The sequence below is a fragment of the Patagioenas fasciata genome, chromosome 3, assembly GCF_037038585.1.
Source record: "Patagioenas fasciata isolate bPatFas1 chromosome 3, bPatFas1.hap1, whole genome shotgun sequence".
Lineage (NCBI taxonomy): Eukaryota > Metazoa > Chordata > Aves > Columbiformes > Columbidae > Patagioenas > Patagioenas fasciata.
In genome coordinates, this window is record NC_092522.1 from 62,087,005 (window position 1) to 62,106,033 (window position 19,029).

The 19,029-nt window shown below is 36.9% G+C and overlaps 1 protein-coding gene across 3 annotated transcripts in view; it reads left to right on the top strand.

Annotated features, from left to right (window-relative positions):
- Positions 1-19,029, top strand: part of TULP4 (TUB like protein 4) — a 157,881-nt gene that overhangs the window by 16,360 nt on the left and 122,492 nt on the right. For all 3 annotated transcript variants that reach the window (XM_071806456.1, XM_065834469.2, XM_071806457.1), the window contains exon 2: positions 12,442-14,736. In XM_071806456.1, the coding sequence (XP_071662557.1) occupies positions 14,485-14,736 (252 nt within the window). In that variant the 5' untranslated portion in view covers positions 12,442-14,484. The remainder of the gene's footprint in view (positions 1-12,441; positions 14,737-19,029) is intronic.

The window sequence follows — 19,029 nt, forward strand, 5'->3', positions numbered from 1 at the left end:
ATTGAAATGTTGGAGCATTGAGAGCGAATAATCCTATGACATCTGTAAGGCTCTGTATAAGAAACACTTTTATTGTAGAACATCCCAGTGTATGTGCTCCCCATCCCAGTAGGAGACTGGCTGCCCAGCAGATCAGGTCCCTGCAGTTCTGCATTGCCCTAGTATGTCTGTCTAGAATCTGGCAGTGTCTCACTTTATTTTACTGTTCAAATTTCTCTCTCTGAGATGGATTTCTTCATCTGAAATGAAAATTTGTAAATGTACAAGTGCAAACTAGAGCTTTTGAGTTACATTTATAAAAAGGCGAGTTACTGGTTTCATATTTTCTGGATGTGAGCTTTAGCTGCTCAAGATTTAATCAACATAAGACATGAGGTGATAATATGAGCTCTCCAGCCTTTTTGCTTACACCTGCTGCAAGACTTCAGAAAGTACTTTGCTTTAAATGCTAGTTGTAGTTAAGCAGCTAAAAAGAAATCTGATAGATTGGATGTTATTAGCATTTTATTGATATTTTGCCCTTAAAGGGGAGAAACAAGATAATGAAATGGACCATATGGGCATTGCAGACAATTCATGGCTATCTTGGAATACCGAAGGGTAGAATGTCTCTCTCCATGTGGATGGAAACAGGAAAGAAGTTTTAGAGAAGTCCTAATCCTAGTTCAATACTTTGATCATTCTTGAGATCAAGGGGAGGAAAATTTGGGTTTGTTAGCAGGCCCCTTAAATGCCATGTGTGTGGGCAATCCTCAGGGTTTTACATGCTTGAGGGCTTTGTGTCCAGTAGGAGTGGACAGGAAAGGACAGAATATTTGGTTTATGGTTTTTGTGCTTATCCATCAGTAAAATATTGTGTACTCCCATTCTTAGTGATAGATTTTGGATAGATTACTGTAGGAGTAATGATGTGCGAAATATTTGGAAGATATAGCTCTGACAAACTACAAATCTCTCAGGTGCATTATTTGTAAAATTATTTCTTCCTATATGATAATCATCTTGGGGGGGGTTGGTGGTTTGTTTTTTTTTTTTTTTTCGAGATTATGGTGGAACATTTATCTATTCACTGTCCATGTTACAGTTATTTAAAGGTATATTGAATATGTATGGACAGTCTATGCCATTTCCTTATTCTCTCTTATGGCTTTGCAGTTATATTAATGCACTGAAATGCTCATCCTGGGAACATGATGAGTTGTTTACTCATCCTTTTTCTCCCAGATGATCCTAGCAGCTTTTCTATATTCTACTTTAAGCAGTGGGACAAGCATTACACAGCCGCTTCTGTGAGAGAAATACACTACGGACAGAAGGAGAAGTAGCAGCGGCAGTAATACTCTGATGGTCTACAGTTATAAGCAAGACAGGATATTTATCTGTAATGTCTTGTTCTATATCTTTTTAGAAAGAAATAAACTGATTTCAGACAAACATGTGATCTTTGGATTATATACAAAGTAGAACAGATTTTTATTTTTTCAGTTTATATCCTACATAATTTTAATCAACCAGCCAAATAGAGAGTTGGTAGGTTGACAATCCAGGGAAGTCAGCATATGTATCAGGTATTATTTGAGGTTTTAGAATCACTAACTAGATTTTCTCATATTTAATTTAAGTTTTTCATTCTTTTAATAGTTAGGAATAGAATTTTTGTATTCTGACACTGTAATTTGTTCATTGGCTGTTTCATACTGTCATTTAGTAGAAAAGTAAGTGAAAAGTAAGATGTCATTTTAGTTATTGGGGTAGAATTTTCTTAGAATTTTATTCTTGAGTTACTTAATTTCAGAAGCTTTGTGTCAGCTTTGTGAAATACTGTGTATTTTACCTTTTTGTCTAAGTAATGGGGTTTTTTTTGTGCATCCATCCACTACAGATCAAATGTAATAGCCGTTTCAAGCAGATGCTGAAGTGTTGATTTCATTACAATCTAGCCAGTATAGATTACAGGAAAGCATATAGGTTTATCCTAGTAACTTGTTATTTTGTGGTCTGTGCAAAATGCACAGTTAATGGAGATAGTATTGAGGTGTCATGACAGCATTAGATACTGAAGTAGTATACTATCTCATGTTCTAAAAAGAAACTGGAATATACTGATCCTCTTATGCTATAGAATTGAAATCCTGAAAAGGTGTTTTCATGTAATTTGTTTTAATAGACTTTGTAAGCTCAAGGGGACCACTGACACTGCAAGATTATGATGTTACCTTGCCAAGCTACTTACCAGAAAAAGCAGCAGAATTTTCCCTGAGCAGTTTGCAAGCAGACTTTTTCAATACAGAAAAGGAACCTTCAGTACAGATGTTGAGTTTATAGAGGGAATGATCATGGTGGATTATATGTTACCAGTTCTTATTTTTCTCTGATTGTTCTGCTTTCTCATCCCTTCACATACACATACAGAAATAGCACTTAATATAGTAAACATTAGGCTTTTACACAGCTCTGGAGGTACTTTGCGAAGTACTTAATAAAAAGTGATTGATCTAAACCAAACTTGTCTAAATACATAATATATATATAGGCATAGAAAGAAAAAAGCAACTATGTAAGATAGCTTTAAAATTTCAGGTCAAAATTATTTATGAAATTACATCAGATTGCTTTTATCATCTTATTGTTATTTTTGGCTAGAATCTGCAAGCATGATGGAATCCTAAGGAATTTAGAGTAATGTAAAAAAAAAAAAAAAAAGCAACCTTTGCATGAGCCAAGCATGAGTGCAGGAGTATAACTCATATTTGTCAGATTTAGAAGAAGCAGCCTACTAAGTAGCACATCATCTACTAAATGCAACCATATTATTTTCCCAAATCCAAGTTTTCAAAATGAAGCAGAAAATGTATGAAGCTGACATTCTTCTGTTGAGTCAGTCTTTTTTCTGGCTGTTTTGAAAAGTTTACCATTTTCATCTGAAGATCCTTGTTCTCCTTGGGAAAGGCAGTAAGGTGAAACTTGGCAATGGAAAAGAAGAAAATTCAAATAAAGCCAGTGCCTCAGTGCCTTTTTTTTTGGAAAAAAAAAAAAAAAAATTAATGGCATGGAAAGCTTTAGCTTTGTGTGTATGTGAATGCATTAGCTCTGTGTGAATATTTATCTAAAAGGTATAGATTTAGCTGCCATGATGAATCTTCCCTTTTGATATTTAAGCTTTGTAGATTCTGAAACTGAGTTTTATCCAGAAAGTCTTGTAAGCATACTTTAGGTGAAGATGCTGAAATGCATTCAGAGTTTTGTGTCGAGGTAGATAAATAACTGGGTCCAAAAAGTTTGACAGTTGCTGCATTTCCATAACTTCTGTTGGGGGGGGGGGGAGAAAATTAATTACAGGACTAGCTAGGAAGTGGTGAGAATATTGCTGAAAAAGACCCCACAAATTTACAACATTTGTTTATCTTCTTGGTGAAAACGGAATATGTGTTCAACAGGAGAGTATTTTCCATGTCTTTGTAGAGATTAGAGTTAGAAGGAAGCACAATCGGGTAGTTGTACAGATTTAAATGAATTCCATGAAGTCTGGCTAATGAATTTTATATTAAAAATTATACCTTTCAAAGCCTTGTTCTGTGCAGATTGACAAAGCTGCATGAGAAGAACTGGCATCTCAACTAATTTTTTTTAGTTAATTATGGAAATGAATTTTATGAAGAAAATTTAAGTAGTCTTTTTTTTTAAAATCGACAGCCTTAAAGTAAAATGTTCAGAATTTGTGCTTAAACTATATTAAATATTTATAATTAATTATTATTTAAAATATTTTATTTAAATAGTTATTATTAATAATTTGTTAAATATATATTTGTTATATCGAAATATAATAACTCATGTTGCTCTTTGAATATACTTTTCCAGAGTTTCTGAAAATCTTCTTTTCATTCATTTTAATCTGTGATTGTTTTAACATATATATTTTGTATCATATTTTATAAAGATAAGATGCAGTCCTTGATAGCTGTCCTTCCATGGAATACTTCTGTAATCAGCAATTTTTAACTATTATGGACTTCCTACTAGAAAGACTGTAGTGTCACACTGTCATGCAAGAAGAATGATCGAGTAACTACAATGTAATGCTGTTTCTTATCCCCACTTCAAAATTTTACATTTTGTGTACCTTAATCTTTCATATGTCTACTAGGAGCATCTGGCCAGGATGGAGAGAGAATCATAATTGTGAAGACCTCTACGAAGTAGAAATAATTTGACGAAAGACTGCTGTGCTGATTTACCTAGGTGCAGATTTGCCTTCCTGGCTTGAGGTTACCTACCAGAGTATGACTGTGTGTAGAGGATGCTGGTTCTTGCTGGCCTTCTTGCCTCTTCTCTGTACTGGTGACCAGTCAATATTTGGCATATTAATGCAGACAGAGCAGCTCAAAAACATCATTCACTTAACTGGGCACATATGTATGCAGCTGATCTCATGCCCTTTGAGTCTTACTAGTGGAACAGCTCATTTCTGTACAGAAGTCTTTGCTTTGCTGCAAGCATTCATTTAAAGCTCCCAACTCTTATAAAGGCCTCTTCAGTGACTGTTGCTAGTCAAGGTTGCTCTGAGGCAACCACTCTTTGAATCTGTCTGTCTTCGTAATATTATACACTTTTGATCCAGTAAACCTTGGCACAGCTTTCCAGAACCTCGAAGACCAAACATGGAACTTGAAGCAAAAGCAGACAGGTGTGGTTAGGAGATAAAGCTGTTCCTCAGCTTTACATGTCTATTACGTGAGGACAGAAGTATCCCTCCTCTCCATCTAGACCTCTGAGCGGTGGTTGTGGGGGGGTGCAAGTCCTCCAACACAGACTAGAATCTTCAGTTATGGCACATTTCAGGGACAGTTAGGACTGGAGTTAGGTTCTTGATCCTAAAGCCAAAGACTGAGAAACTGGAATTCTTTGAAAACTGCAGCTCTTTTTGTATTAAATAAATAGCTCTCCAGCTCACTGAAGGTCTCTGGTGTGAGAAGCGCCTTGCTTCCCAGCTCTAACCGTGGAGCCTGTGGTGAGCAAACAGCTGTGCGGTGGGAATCTCCTGCCCACCATCCACTTCACACCTGGGATGCAGCTGGCAGGCTTCACCAGGAACTCCCTCCCCACAGGCTTATGCAGCATCCTTCCCAGCTGCAACATGCCAGAGATTATCAGATTTCTGACTGAAATACACACAAGAAATAATTCTTGTTTATGAGGCTCTTCTGTATTTTAAAAACCGGTGGCTTCTGTTATTTTCTGCTTTCATCTCCCCCTCCTTTTTAATTTTTTTTTTTTTTTTGTTTCCAGTGTTGCAGTGCATGTGTCACATGCAAAGGTGTATTGGGATTTTGGAGGATGATATCAGAACTTCAGTGTATGTTTGTAAGAAAGTATTGAAAGAGCCTGTGGGCAGATACTGGAGATAATTAGGAACCAGCTGGAACTGCTGCAGGCTCCAGGGATGTTTGCAGGCTGCAGAACATTCCTATGGAAAAGAAATTGCTCTGTAATTACAGGCAAGGTCAGTGCAGTCAGTTCAATGGAAAAGAGATGGTAAGAGCTGGGGCTTCCTCCCATGAAGATCATTGGATGACATTAATGAGACACAGTTGTTACCACTTTTTAAATAAGTATCTCCTGAAGTACATATTGTATAAGTGGTGTCTGCTGTGAGGATTGTAGCCCTTTCTTGAGAGAGAAGATTCACTCTTGTAAGTAAAGGAAATTTCATAGACACATTTTGTGTTTCTTTTGATCTCTGAAGATGTTGAATGCATGTTTCAGTGGTCTAAATCTCCAATTTGTTTAAAAGGCTAGTACATGTTGTTTGTACATTTTTCTTTCTGAAACAGATCTTTTAACATCTGTCTGAAGCATTTCAGCCCACTTCAGTTTATTTGAAAATGAGGTATATTTTCATGGCTGGTGGGTATCCTTGGCTTGAGGACATTGTGATAGCCATCCTGAATTCATCCTCAAGATACAAACTTTGCTTCCCTACCCTCTGAGAGCAATCAAATACTGTGTGTCCCAAAGTTGTCATCAGAAGACTTCAAGTGGTAGTACTACTTGCAACTACTCCTCCCTTCTGTTTCTCACTTGTGCTGTATAGCTTCACCTTCTCTGTTTGGTCAGTGCATCTGAATGTGGGACCACACTGGGACTGTGATGGGGATAGATTCAACTTAAAACAAAAGGAAAAGCTTCTGAGCACAGTTTAAACTGAGAAAAATCTAGGCTGCTGTGCTGCCATACCTCCCACACCCTCTCTTACATTGGCAATAGTGCTGCTGCATGTGCATGGTGAGTTCACTACAGGAAGTTCCCTTAAAATTGATTGCTGATTTTGGAGGGGAGGTTTTTGGCAAGATCAGCTTCCTGAACTGTGTGCCTGAAGGAGTGTTGGTGCTTGTATTAGGAGAGGTAGGAGGGGTTGGACTTGTCGCAAGGGAAACTGAGAGTGCGGCTGAATCTAGGAAACCAGATTTATATTTGTTGAGCTTTTGTGAATCTTCATTTCTGAAATTTTTACTTGAATCATTTCTCTGATGAGAAATATCTCTCTGAGTGTAGCACCTTGAATGGTCATCCTAGCTGAAGTGCTAGACATGGTGTACCATGCTAGGGGTTGAGAAATGAGTGATCAGAGCTGCAGGAGCAGAAACATCTTCTGTTTGTCTTGCAGCTGAATGCTTTGTATTGTGAAGTCCGTTGTTTTTCTGGTTTGCTTCCCTACCATATAAGCATAACAGATCTAGTGTTATTTGACTCAGCAATCTCCCATGAGCATGTTTGACCAGTAACTGATTAAATGGACTTGCAGCAGTTTTTTGGCAAGTTGATATAGTATTTATTCACCTAAAGTATATAGTATAAAGTGTTTAAAAAAAACCAAACCAAACAAAACCCAACACCTAAGTGATGTATTCTCTTTCTTGCATGTTTTTAGCTCAAATATCCTTAATTTTGGGGCTGAGTCTGTTCTGCAGTGCGTTTGTCTTTTCTAACTTCTTTTCCCTGTGAACAGCATAATTGTTTACCTCAATTCCTCCATGGGCAGGGTTTTTACTAATTTATTGTATTTCATGCCATCAGACCTCCACCTTTTGGAGAATGTGCATGAATTTGGCAACTCACAATTAATAGATTCTAACAGTTTGTGTAAGGACCCTTGGTGTTTGTCTTGAAAATATTTTTCCTGAAGGCATCTTAAAATTTGTTTCTTGCTTGTTCTTCCTAACTCTATTTTCCAATTTAACTCCCATTTAATCTGATGATGTCGCATCAAGTTTGGAAAGTGGAGGATACAAATGTTTCTCTTATTTTTCATATAAGACAGCTGTACATAAAAAAAATCTTGCACTTTAGAAAAATGTATACAACACACATATATTGCTTTTTCCCCTATTACAAGAACCCAGGAGGGTAATTCAGCAGATCAGAAGTGCCGGTCAGCTACCCTTATTTTTTATTTCCACTTCTCTGACAGTGTAACTTAATGGAGGAGATCATTGTAAGTTTGTTGGAGTATTGCACTGAAATAAACTTCATCAATATTAACAATGAATGTCTGCTGAACAGCCACTAATACAGGCTTCACTTTTCAATATGCCAACAAATACGTTTTCTGTCCGTTTTATTTGCTTAACCATATGTAGGTGCATATAACTAACATTACAGTGCCTGTATTAATGGGCCGGCAGTTATTATCACAGTGCCCACATTACACCTTTGTTGCATCTCTGTTCCTGTGCAGCTATGCTGGGGTTACAGATCACTTTACATCCCTCATTCACACAACTGACTGTCCTGCTCAGGCCATGCAGCTGTCCTGGAGTAGGGGAAGAGCTTCTAGAATTACTTAAGGGCAAACATTGTTGAGAGAAAACCATTTAAGAATAAACAGAAAAAAAAATCAAGCATCTTCTATTTTTTTTTTTTCTCTCTGCTCTTCCTTCATTTTCTAGGTGCGAAAATATTTTTACAACCACTAGTTAGCTTATTGCTATTTGTTTAGACTCACATCTTCCAAATCAATTTTGTGTTGTTGTGTAATATGAAAGAAAGATGTTAGCTTCAATGATTTATACCACAATGAAAGGTGAATAAAGCAAAGATAATTAGAAGAGATTACTGAAAGAAGAGGAAGACCAGTACTTATTCAGGTCAAAATTGCATTTTCTCCCTATGGAATTGGCTCTTTTTAATGGAAAAAAAAAAATCCTTTTATGTCGAAACGAGTTATCTTTTCTTGTATGTATTCCAGCCTTTTAGGAACTCAGTAGTTAATTTTGTTACATAATTTTCGTTCCTTTTGGATAGGATTATTTAATGTTTATGTTACTTTATAAGTTGGACTCAATAAACAACAAAATATTTCATCTTACCAGCTTCTAACTCTATCGTATTTAGCCTGCAATATAGAGGATGTATTACAGAATGTGCCAATTTTGTAGTACAGTGTTCAGCAGTAACCTTGAAAGTTACTCCCACAGTTACCATTTGATAGCTGCTGGGATCATCTGACATCAGCTTGTGCAGAACCAGTTGTGGTTTGATCCTTCAGACCAAAATGCAAGTTTGTGGTCTCACACTTTTTTTTTTTTAAAGTATCTTGCTGTTTTCATGGATACTAGTGTATATTTGTTCTTTATTAGACTGTAAAGGGAGGGAAAACTGCAGTTTCCTTTGACCTAGTGCAAGTTTAGCAGGAAGGAAATCTGGTTACGCTGAAAAATCCTGAATCTGGTAGCCTGACTTTTCAAAGACTCTGTAGCTTACGTTTCTTTCTGTAAGATGTTTGGGCAGTCAGAATCTTCAAAATGCAGGCTGCAAGTCCTTTCTTTTTTGTTTTGTTTTGTGTTTTGTTTTGATTTTTTTTCAGATGATAATTTGGAAATGGTGTGTACTCACCTGAATTTTCCTTCTCTGCTTTCCTTCCCTTCCCTTCCCAGTCGCCTTTTACCCTCACCTTCAGATACTCTGCTCTAGAGCCTTGAAGAGTGGGGTTTTGAATAAACATAAAATGCTGAAGAGCTTGCTGCAGTATTGGTACACTTGGCTGTGCGTGACTTCTTTCTTCAACAAAAGAGACACCTCAATGAAAGATGCATGAGAACAAGCAAATATTTTTCTTGTTGTCCAACTGTGGCTTAAGACTTACAGTTAATGGAATCAGGAGACAAAAAATGATGATTTAAATATTTACACTAAAATATGAGAGCCACTGTTAATAAGCTCATTTTTGAAAATGAATACCTGAATTTATTTCTATAATGTGGGAACGTAACTTGTTAATGGTCTTGCATTCAAGAAGAGCTATGCTTTCAAAGCAAAATCAAATAACATACTTGTGCACGCTTCTTTCCTGTCTCATGGGTCTAACATCTTTTTATCTCATTAGGTATCTGTACTTAAGAAGTATTTTACATCACTGGACTTAGACTCAAAACAGTGTTAGAGGATGAGTTCTTTTGCTAAAGAGAAAGTCCAGAGCAAAGATAATTTTCAGATACCCTTTAAGTGACACTAAAAATATGTAACCGCAGTTTGTTGATATTTAGTGTCCTAGTAATGCTAGAATTAATTTACTGGGAAAAATAAATATTTTTTCAGAATCTGGTGTACTTCCATGATTAGTCTTTGCCCTGTTCTGAAATAAAAAATGTTAAATTTGATGGTAAAAAATCTGCAGTTAAGAATTTAGTTTGGATGAGGTCTCTTTATATGGGGAGTCCAAACTGAATTCAGGCTAGTGGTAAGATCATGCAAGTAACTCCTTGCTCTTCTATAACACTTTTTATCCTCAACTCTTACACATGCTTTACAATAGAGGTAGTAACCATTACCCTTATATTTCATGTTGGGAAAAAGAAGGCAAAAAGCTTGGTTTAAACATGTGAAAAAGAGCAGAACTGTGGGACTGCTGTAATGGTAGAAGAAGGGGAGGTTTCTAAATCAGTTACTGATTTTTTTTGAGGGAAGACTTGCATCTGAATCTTTTAATTAGGTTATTTCTTTGGAGATAACAAGTGGGTGGAAATGAAGGAGAGGGGAGTGGAACGAATTAAATCTTAGTATATAGTATATGTAATCTTAATTAGCTGATTTTTTGAGTGTTTGACACTACAGTTTTAGAAGTATTTTTTAATCTTGTCTGCTGAATAGAAGTACAACATAAAGGAAGTGTTGACCCTCAGTGATTTAAACGTAAAATATTCTCATAGGGGGTATTATACTGAGAGAGATGTGTTTGAATAATGACTGACTTTATTCCTTCTGTAATTAATTTACATTTTCACCTCTCCCTGTCTAGCATTCCTAATGCAGTTAAGATTTTTTTAAGAGGACAAGCCTTTGGTTTGTCTAATCTTGAGAGTGATGGTAAATGGGACTCAGGTGAGAGAAGGTTATTGGCAAAGATGCACAACATCCCTTTTATCAAACTTGTTACTTTTACATACAGCAAAAAAGAACAGAATTTGCATGCAAATTTTGTGCAAAGCCGCTGCATTTATGGTCGTCTAAAATCCACTTGTAAAGTCATAGTACTTGCACAGTTCTAACAATTCTGTTTAATGTTTAACTCACACTAATCTAACTGATGTTTCAGAGACTTTCTGTTTTCTCAGTAAACCATTTTTTTTTCTGCTTCTCTGTAGGATTAGTAAAGGTTTGCATCATAACACACATGCTGCTAATATGAAGTGTCAACTCTTGAATGCAGATGTTTGTTAGGAAGACCCCAGTGGGTATGGAAAGAATAGCGCTGATCCTTGACTGGATCAAGTTTGCTTTCAAGTTTGCTTATGGGATAAGTGCTGAAATGCTCTTCGAACCATTGTGTTCTGAAAGTTTTTCTGAATTTTTGTTTATATCAACTTTTTTGGACTGTAATTGAGATGCACCATATAAGTCTAGGTGACATTTCTCAAATCCTCATCATGCCATGATTAAAAATATTGGTAGCAAGTGTTATTTTTAAATCTTTGCTTAGTTGTAATGCTGAAAATTTCTGCTAGTGACTCAACCAAACCTGATAGACAGTGTTACTGATAAGCACAATAGTGAATAGTGTTGCAAACTACTTTATGACCTTGTTTTATATCTATAAATTTTTCTCATTTTGAAAAATTCTTATTGGCACATCTCTTCTAGACTGAAAAAAAGTGGTTAATTACTTGAAATGTGAAGTTAGTACAGTGCTGTATGTGATATAGACAACACTGGTTTACAGATATGACAAATGGCATGAATGCAATTCTTAATTTAAATGAGCTCTCTTTAGCAGTAATTGTATAGATGCAATAACCGTGCACGTCAGATACAGCTCCTGGAATACCCTGGACAGCCTTTTGCTTGGTCTCTTCTACTCTATTTATACCCTTCTGTATATAACTGAATTTGGACATTTTCTCCCCCTTTGTCAAATGGAGGATTTGAGTAGTTAAAATTTATCTGTATTGATTCAAACTCCTAACCTTTAAATTTGGAGTACCTTAGATCTCTTTAAAGCAGTAATTCAGGCCCTGGAGGAATCATCTTGGTCTCCTTTGAGACTGAGAAGTTTAGCACTGTACTTTGACACTTTGGAGCATCTCTCGTATGAGTAAAGTCTGAGAAAGCTGGGACTGTTCAGCATGGAGAAGAGAGAAGGCTCAGGGGGATCTCGTCAGTTTGTATAAACACTTGATCAGAGGGGATGAAGATGGGGGAGCCAGGCTTTTTACAGTGCTGCCCGGTGATAGGACCAGAGGCAATAGGCACAAATGGATCAACAGGAGGTTCTCTCTGAACATCAGGAAACTCATCTTCACTGTGAGGATGAACGAGCACTGGCACAGGTTGCCCAGAGAGGTTGTGGAGTCTCCATCCTTGGAAATATACAAAAGCTGCCTGGATACAGTCTGGGGCAACTGACCCTAGGTGACCCTGCTTCAGCAGGGCGATTGGATGAGATAATGGCCAGAGGCGCCTTCCAAAGATTCTGAGATTCTGTTTATGTGCCTCAGGGTCTAACTCTGTGTCTGCTCTGTCACTGAGATCTCTCTTCCCTGTACTCACTCCAAAGTTGTAGAATCTTTGTTGAAGAGTTTGCCCTAGTGCCTATGGCCAAAAGAAAGGTTGTTTTATTTCTCCTAATGTATCCTTCCTGGATACATTTGATTAATTATGCGTGTTAAATGTGAAAAGTTTTGGGAACTTGGGAAGTGAAGAAGAATATTTTCTAGTTCATATTTGTGTGTATATCAAATACATATGTGTGTGTCTGAATATTGCATATATCTATATATAATATAGATATTTTACAGGATTCCAATATAAAATCCGTAATCATAATACTTTGATTACTGTAACAATAGTCCTTGTATCTTTTAGTTGTTTTGTGGCTTATTTTATTAACTTTTTTTCCCTTTTTTTTTTTTTTTTTTTTGTATGTGTGTGTGCTCTGTCTTGCAGAGTTCGAAGCATCCAGGGATTTCGAAGTTGGAATGACAGGAATCTTACAAGATAACCACAGCTAAACTGAAAAGGCAGATGCAGCTCTGAGTACCAGATTGAGTGAGCTGGTGTGTACACTGCATGTACATGAAAATGCACATGTTTTTGTCATCACACAGACTTACTCTTGCATATTCGTAAGAGCTTTGCAATTGATGAAAATTAATCTGAGAACCAGATGGAGCACCTTTACAGCACAGAAATCAGTAACCCATGGAAAGACACCTGCCAGTAATGTTCAACTTTCCACATGGTCTTCACGAGTGAAAAAGGTTTGCAAGAAGAGGAAGAAAAAACACCCTCTCCACAGAAAAAGCCTAATAAATACCTTTGCAATCTGAATCAATAGCTGCAAGGGAAACAGAAGAATACAGAGGGTGGAGGAAGCAGATTTTGTTATTGCAGAGAAATAATGTATAATCTTTGGCACGTTTTGCTTTGGGCTCAGTAGATTGTGAATGGACTAATAAATCGTGACCATATGTTGAGTAACGATGGCTGGAAGTAAATAAGTTGAGGAACTATGGGACAAGTCTGGGCACTGAACTGAGCAAACCTCATCATCCTTCTTGAGTTAACCAGGTCATCAAACTTCCATATTCTTTCTCCCTCTCCTTTTTCCTTTTTTCACTTAGTGTGGTATAAATACTAATTAATTGAGCTCATAAATGTTATTCAAATAAAACGATTGGAATACTTCATATGTTTCCTTCTTGTACAACTGCAAATGTTGTGTCTGGAACTATGAATCCGTGCTGTAGACAAGCATCAAGAAGGAAAGATCCGATCAAACAAGCAAGAAAAATACCTAGAGAAATAGTGAACCCAGGAAGTCAGATTTTTAATGCTGCTTCTCTTTCTTTTTTAGATGATTATATTTCTTCCTTCTTTGAATTTTAGAAGATTTTGAGAGAGTGCTTACTTGATGTTCTCTAATTCTGGCATTTGTTTTTTACAGTAGAATGAAAACTCTGTGATTCTTTGTAGCAGAAAAAAGGGAGAAGTAAAGGAAAAACAGCTTGACATTTTAGCCTGTTTTGGAAGAGAGAGAACTTCATGGTTCACCTGAGGCAAACTTATCTGCTTTGAAAGCTAAAGGCTTTAGAGCATTTTTGATTCTGCTATAAATGAAGAGAGAGTTTCTTTTTCATTCGTGTGTGGCAGCCAAAAGTGGGAAAGCAGGCAAGATAGCGTGATAAACAGTTCAGGCTCTTTTGGGTCTCTGGTGGAAAAAAAAGTGCTGCAATGAAAATTGGATTGGCTTTGGATTGCAAAAACTTTTGAGTCCAACGAGCGGTTCAGTACCAAGAGTGATTTCCCAACTGGCCTGGCACACCAGTGCCTGCACAAGTTCGGGTCTGTTGTTTCGCATGGTTTGTGTGCCTTTTTTTCCCTTTATGCAATCTCTTTAAGCTTTAGCAGCAGAAATACATCAGATGGAACAGATATGCCAGAGGGCAGCTTGGAAAAGATGAATGTCATATATATACATATATATGTATGTACGTGTGTTTAAATTTCTGCAACTGAACTTCTGAAGAAAATCTGACTGGAGGAAATCTTAAAAGCCTTAAGTTACTTGAAACCTACACATTTGCAACTCTTTGTCTCTGGAATTGCATTACGCTAAACTGGAATCTCAGGCTGTATAAAGATTATATCAAGTTGAGCAAAAAGATGACTTAAACCATTTCTTGAGCGCCTCTTATGAAGTAGCTGTTTCTCCAAAGGATAAGTGCACCCTCACTCTACAGACTCAAAAACAAAAATGAACCTGAATTTTTTTTTTAAGTGTTACTTTTTCTTAGCCAACTGCCATCATCTTTTATAGAGGAATTTTTCACTATGCATTTGGTGGATATTTATAAACACTGACCCCATCCTTCTCCCTTTCAGTGATCTATCCCAGGTCAGTCTTATCAATAAAAAAAAAAATTGATTTAAATTTTGTGCACTAGGCATATTACTTTCTTATGTCAAAAAATAAAATATTTAAAAAGCATGTATGCAGCAGTGGAACATGGGCCTGTTCTTTGCAGCGATTCCAACATCCTCTGCCTCTCCTGGAAAGGGAGAGTCCCTAAAAGTGAGAAGGAGAAACCGGTGTGCAGGAGGCGGTACTATGAGGAAGGCTGGTTGGCAACAGGCAATGGCAGAGGAGTTGTAGGCGTCACTTTTACTTCCAGCCATTGCAGAAGGGACCGGAACACCCCTCAGAGAATCAACTTCAATTTGAGGGGCCACAACAGTGAGGTAAGCAAAATATGTGTTATGCTTTAAAGGAAAGAATAGTCTTTTTTTTTTTTTTTTTTGGTAGTACTTCTGCTTGAAATTTGACTGTGTGGTATGAAGGAGGCTCAGAACTAATGCAAATGTGATTGGGATCTATTGGAGTCTTTCTAGTAAATTCAAACACATGGAGAGGTTCTTTGGAAATGGGTCTGGTTTTACCTTGGCCTATTTTCTCCTTCATTCCACAGCACCTCCCAGTTTCTAGGCAAGTTCTATAAATGTGTGTTAAGGGAGTTAAAAGTTTTGATGGTTGACTGCTTTTACACAGTCTGGCTTGCAGGCTAAGGGAAAGGAAAGGGAGCAGGACAAGAGCTCACTTGAAGTCTGCCAGTTTTTCAGGAGCTGCAAACTGGAATGGTCTGTGGCAGGGTGAAGCTAGGCTGACAAGTCAAGTTTTAATTAGAAAAAGGGGCAAGTGGGAATTCTCAGAAAAATGTTAAGATGCCCTGCAGTAAAATACCGTAACTTCGGAGTGCAAGGCATTGTCTTGACTGCAATGATACAAAAACTTTTCAATTTATTTTTTCTGAAAGGGATAAATGTGTTGGTAAAAGCTGATACTTCAGCTGTGCTTTTCCATATTCCTGGCACCTATCTCTTTCTCCACGTAACGTCTCATGGGAAGTGCAGATGATGCCCAGTAGCATACAGAGTGTCTTGGACAGGTATGAAGACCTGGTTTGTTTCTGCTTTTTAGTTAGACTGCATTTGGATGTGGTCTTTGAAAATAATCTGTTCAAATAAAAGCTTTGCTCTTAGGTTAGTGGATGGAGTTACATTTTAAGTATTGAAATTAAAACCAAAAGTGCGGTGTGGTTTTTCTTGTATTTTGTGCTGCTTACTCATTGGACTCTGATATTTATTGCCCTTTTGACATAACCTGCACCAAAGATTTAGAGGTAGGTGTTTTTGGTTCTTGTGTTAACATGAATACCAATCCTCTTTTTAAGGAAAAAAGGAAGCAGGGGATAAATATTTAGTCTTAAATAATTGCTTCTGTATACTTTATGGGTGTATTGTAAATTACATGGACTTTTGTATTTATAGATGAGAGGGATTCATGTGTATATTTGTATCAGGTTCATTCAAAAAATGACAACCAACTTTTCCCAAAGGGAAGAACGGTGTTTGAATCCAGCATTTAGTTGTCATTATAATTTTCAATTGCAAATTGCATTTTATTTTCAAAATGTGTGAAGCTTTTAACTTTTCTGTATTTTCTTCTCTTAACTTTTCCGTGAACCTGGGCACCTGTTTTTCTCCTTTTGCATAGCATGTGTCTTGAAAACAATGGAGGAAGTGCTGTTTATGGGTATGTGAGGGCTCGTTGCAGAACATGGAAATAGGAGACTAGGTTTAAGTATGTGCCAGTTAGGTGAAGAAGATGCTGACGTGCATGCTGCCCTTTGGTTTTGGCTAGTTTCACTTCATTTACTCAGTTGGCCATTACATTATCTTTCTGGGTCACTGCATTGTTGTTGTGTGGATTCAACTGTGCTGTTTGTGCATCCTTTTGCCTAACATTGATTATCATAAGAGACTCTCTCAAATGAAAGGAAAATGTTTTGTTTGATTATTTATTTATTTATTTATTTATTTATTTATTTATTTATTTATTTATTTATTTATTATTTTGTGTGGGTGCTTAAAATATGCTGGGTCAAGCTTGTCATTAATAAAGAATTGCGTTTCTGTAACTAATCTTCCTGGTAGCAGAAAATACATTAATGACCGGAATAGAGACAACTAATTCATTTCTCTGTATGGTACTACAAAGTTGGTATGGTGGGATTCAAAAATGTGTCGTACATTATTGAAGAAGAAAAGTGGCTTTAATGCAACTAGTTTTCTATGATGAGTCTGTGGCTGCTATCAGATTTTCTGCTGGAATATTTTTGAGCATCAGTGTAGATTAAAGTTCATCTTTACAAGGTGATGATATACAACACACTTCACCAGGCTTACTGAATGTTATCATTTCATAGGAGAATCCAACTCATTTTGATAGGAATGAAACGGTAATACAGGTTTTGTTAGGTGTTCAAGGCATATAGTTGCATGGACAACAAGATTTTTTTTCTTTAGAAAGCACCTTCTAAATCTACCTGTTGAAAGATTCTTTAAGAAAAAAGAAAGTTGAACAGCACCACATACTGCTAAAATTTGCATGAGAAGTAGTAAATGTTTTGTTTTCTCATTCTCATGTTAAAAAGCAAGCCAACAACAACCCTGTCTCTTCTGTGTACTGTGTTACATGATGAAATGCTAATTTTGCAAGCATATCCTCATATATGTGTCTGATTAAAATTATGTTAGTTGTACAGAATGTGCCCAAAGGGATCTGATTGACTTAAAACTGGAGGAGCCTCTTTGTTTCACTAACCAGTTCTTGGAGAGTATTGTATTATCTTTGTCTGGGAAACGGTGATTTATACATCTATATATTTTTCTTTGGGGTAAAGCTAGGTTGACAAGTCAAGTTTATTGCTTTTCTAACATAGATTGCTGCTTTAATATTAGTATGCATTCAATTAAAAAGTGTGAAATGCTGTAATGAACAGAACAGAAGAAGTGAAAATAGGGAAGTTAAATCCTTTCCATTTGGGCTATAATTAGCAATATGCTGTGGGCAGAACAGTACGTAGTATTTCAGTTTTAGGGTGAAAATCTGGAAGAGGTAATGCGGCAGCACTGTGCTTTTGGCAAGAACGTGAGACTATTTTTAAGTGGGTCAGGAAGGTGGATGCTAGTGATGTATTTTTGCAATGTTTTTGTGATTGCTGAAGAGATTATCTGAAAATTTCTTTTGGTACACAGCTCCTTTTTTGACTGTAATAGCATGCCTGTAGCATATCAGAACAAGTAAGAATGAAGAATCCCCAGGACTTAATTACTGACACACATATTGCAGTGGTGGGCTTGCATAAGTCATCGCATTGAGCAATAATTGAGAATGAAATGCCTTGTAATGTGAGCCGTGCTTGTGTTTTTACAATTGCTTCAAGGTTGGTTTTTAGAGTTTGCAACTAGGAAGTGGCTGCCATATTATGAAGAACTTCTGAGTTTTTTGTAGTTTCTAAGGAGAACTACAGGAATGAAAATAAGCATATTCCATTTATCCTGTGGCAAGAGGTGAAAATACTGCATTTTGTGGCAGATTTTTTTTAACTTGGGTATAGTGTTTATGTTAAGACTCAGCATTCTAAAAATGAAAATTTAAATGGATACATGTCAAAGGCAGAAGCAACTTAGATGCAGAAGGAAAGGGAGATGTGTGATGTGCAGCACTTGTGCAGCTACAGTGTGTTTCACTTGTGGTAGGAACACCTTGTATCTCCAGCCATGGAATGGGACATACCTGCGAGGGCAGGTAGTGGACAGAGCAGAGGTGAATGACTGCAGAAGCACATGGTTCGCTTTGACTTTGGAGCATTTCCCTTGGTCTGGGAGAACAAACTGGTGGAGGCTGGCACTCAATGGGTTTCTTTCTTAAGCCTGGCAGAAAGGTTGGAAGGTAGGATGGCGTGCTGTTGTACCACAACGTGGTGAACTTGCAGCCAAGGAGCAAAGATGTGGTGACCTAAAATACCTCCCCCTCCACTGCATGTGTAAATGCAGTGCTGTGCAGAAATTAAAGATTGAAATTTAGCAGTCTCTGATTTTGACCTAACTTGACTTTCTTTAGCTGCACTGGGAAACTGTTAGAAAAGTGATTGAACACGTTCCTTTTATGACTCTCTTTATTTCTGTGATGAATTAAGGATTAAATGAAAATTACTAGTATGACTAGTAGGCTCTGAAGCATGTTAGGCTGAATTTTTTTTTTTTTTTTAATAATACCACAGAGACGCTGGCTTTCAGCTTCTGTTCCATCCTGAGGTTTCTGGAGGGAGATTTTCAAGGGATCCGTGAAAGATAATTAGAAAAAAACCCCAAACTTATCTGCAGTGAGCTTCAATTAACCTTACAGGGTTCTTCACTTCCAGTGAAAGATTTACAGGATGTCTGCGAATCAAATTGGTTGAATGGTACCACTGTAGGTATTTCTTTTAATGGGGTCTGTTGTGTCTAGTGTATTAAGGTGGTAGCAGTTTCTATGGCATTTGGTGTTTCTTAAATTATTAGTGTTTAAAAAAATGTTTTTCAGGTACATATTTTCTTTTCACTGTGTTAACTAAAAAGACATCTTTGATATATTTAATAAGATTCAGTATGCTAATTGCTGGATTGAAACATTAAAAAGTAGTGCAAGAA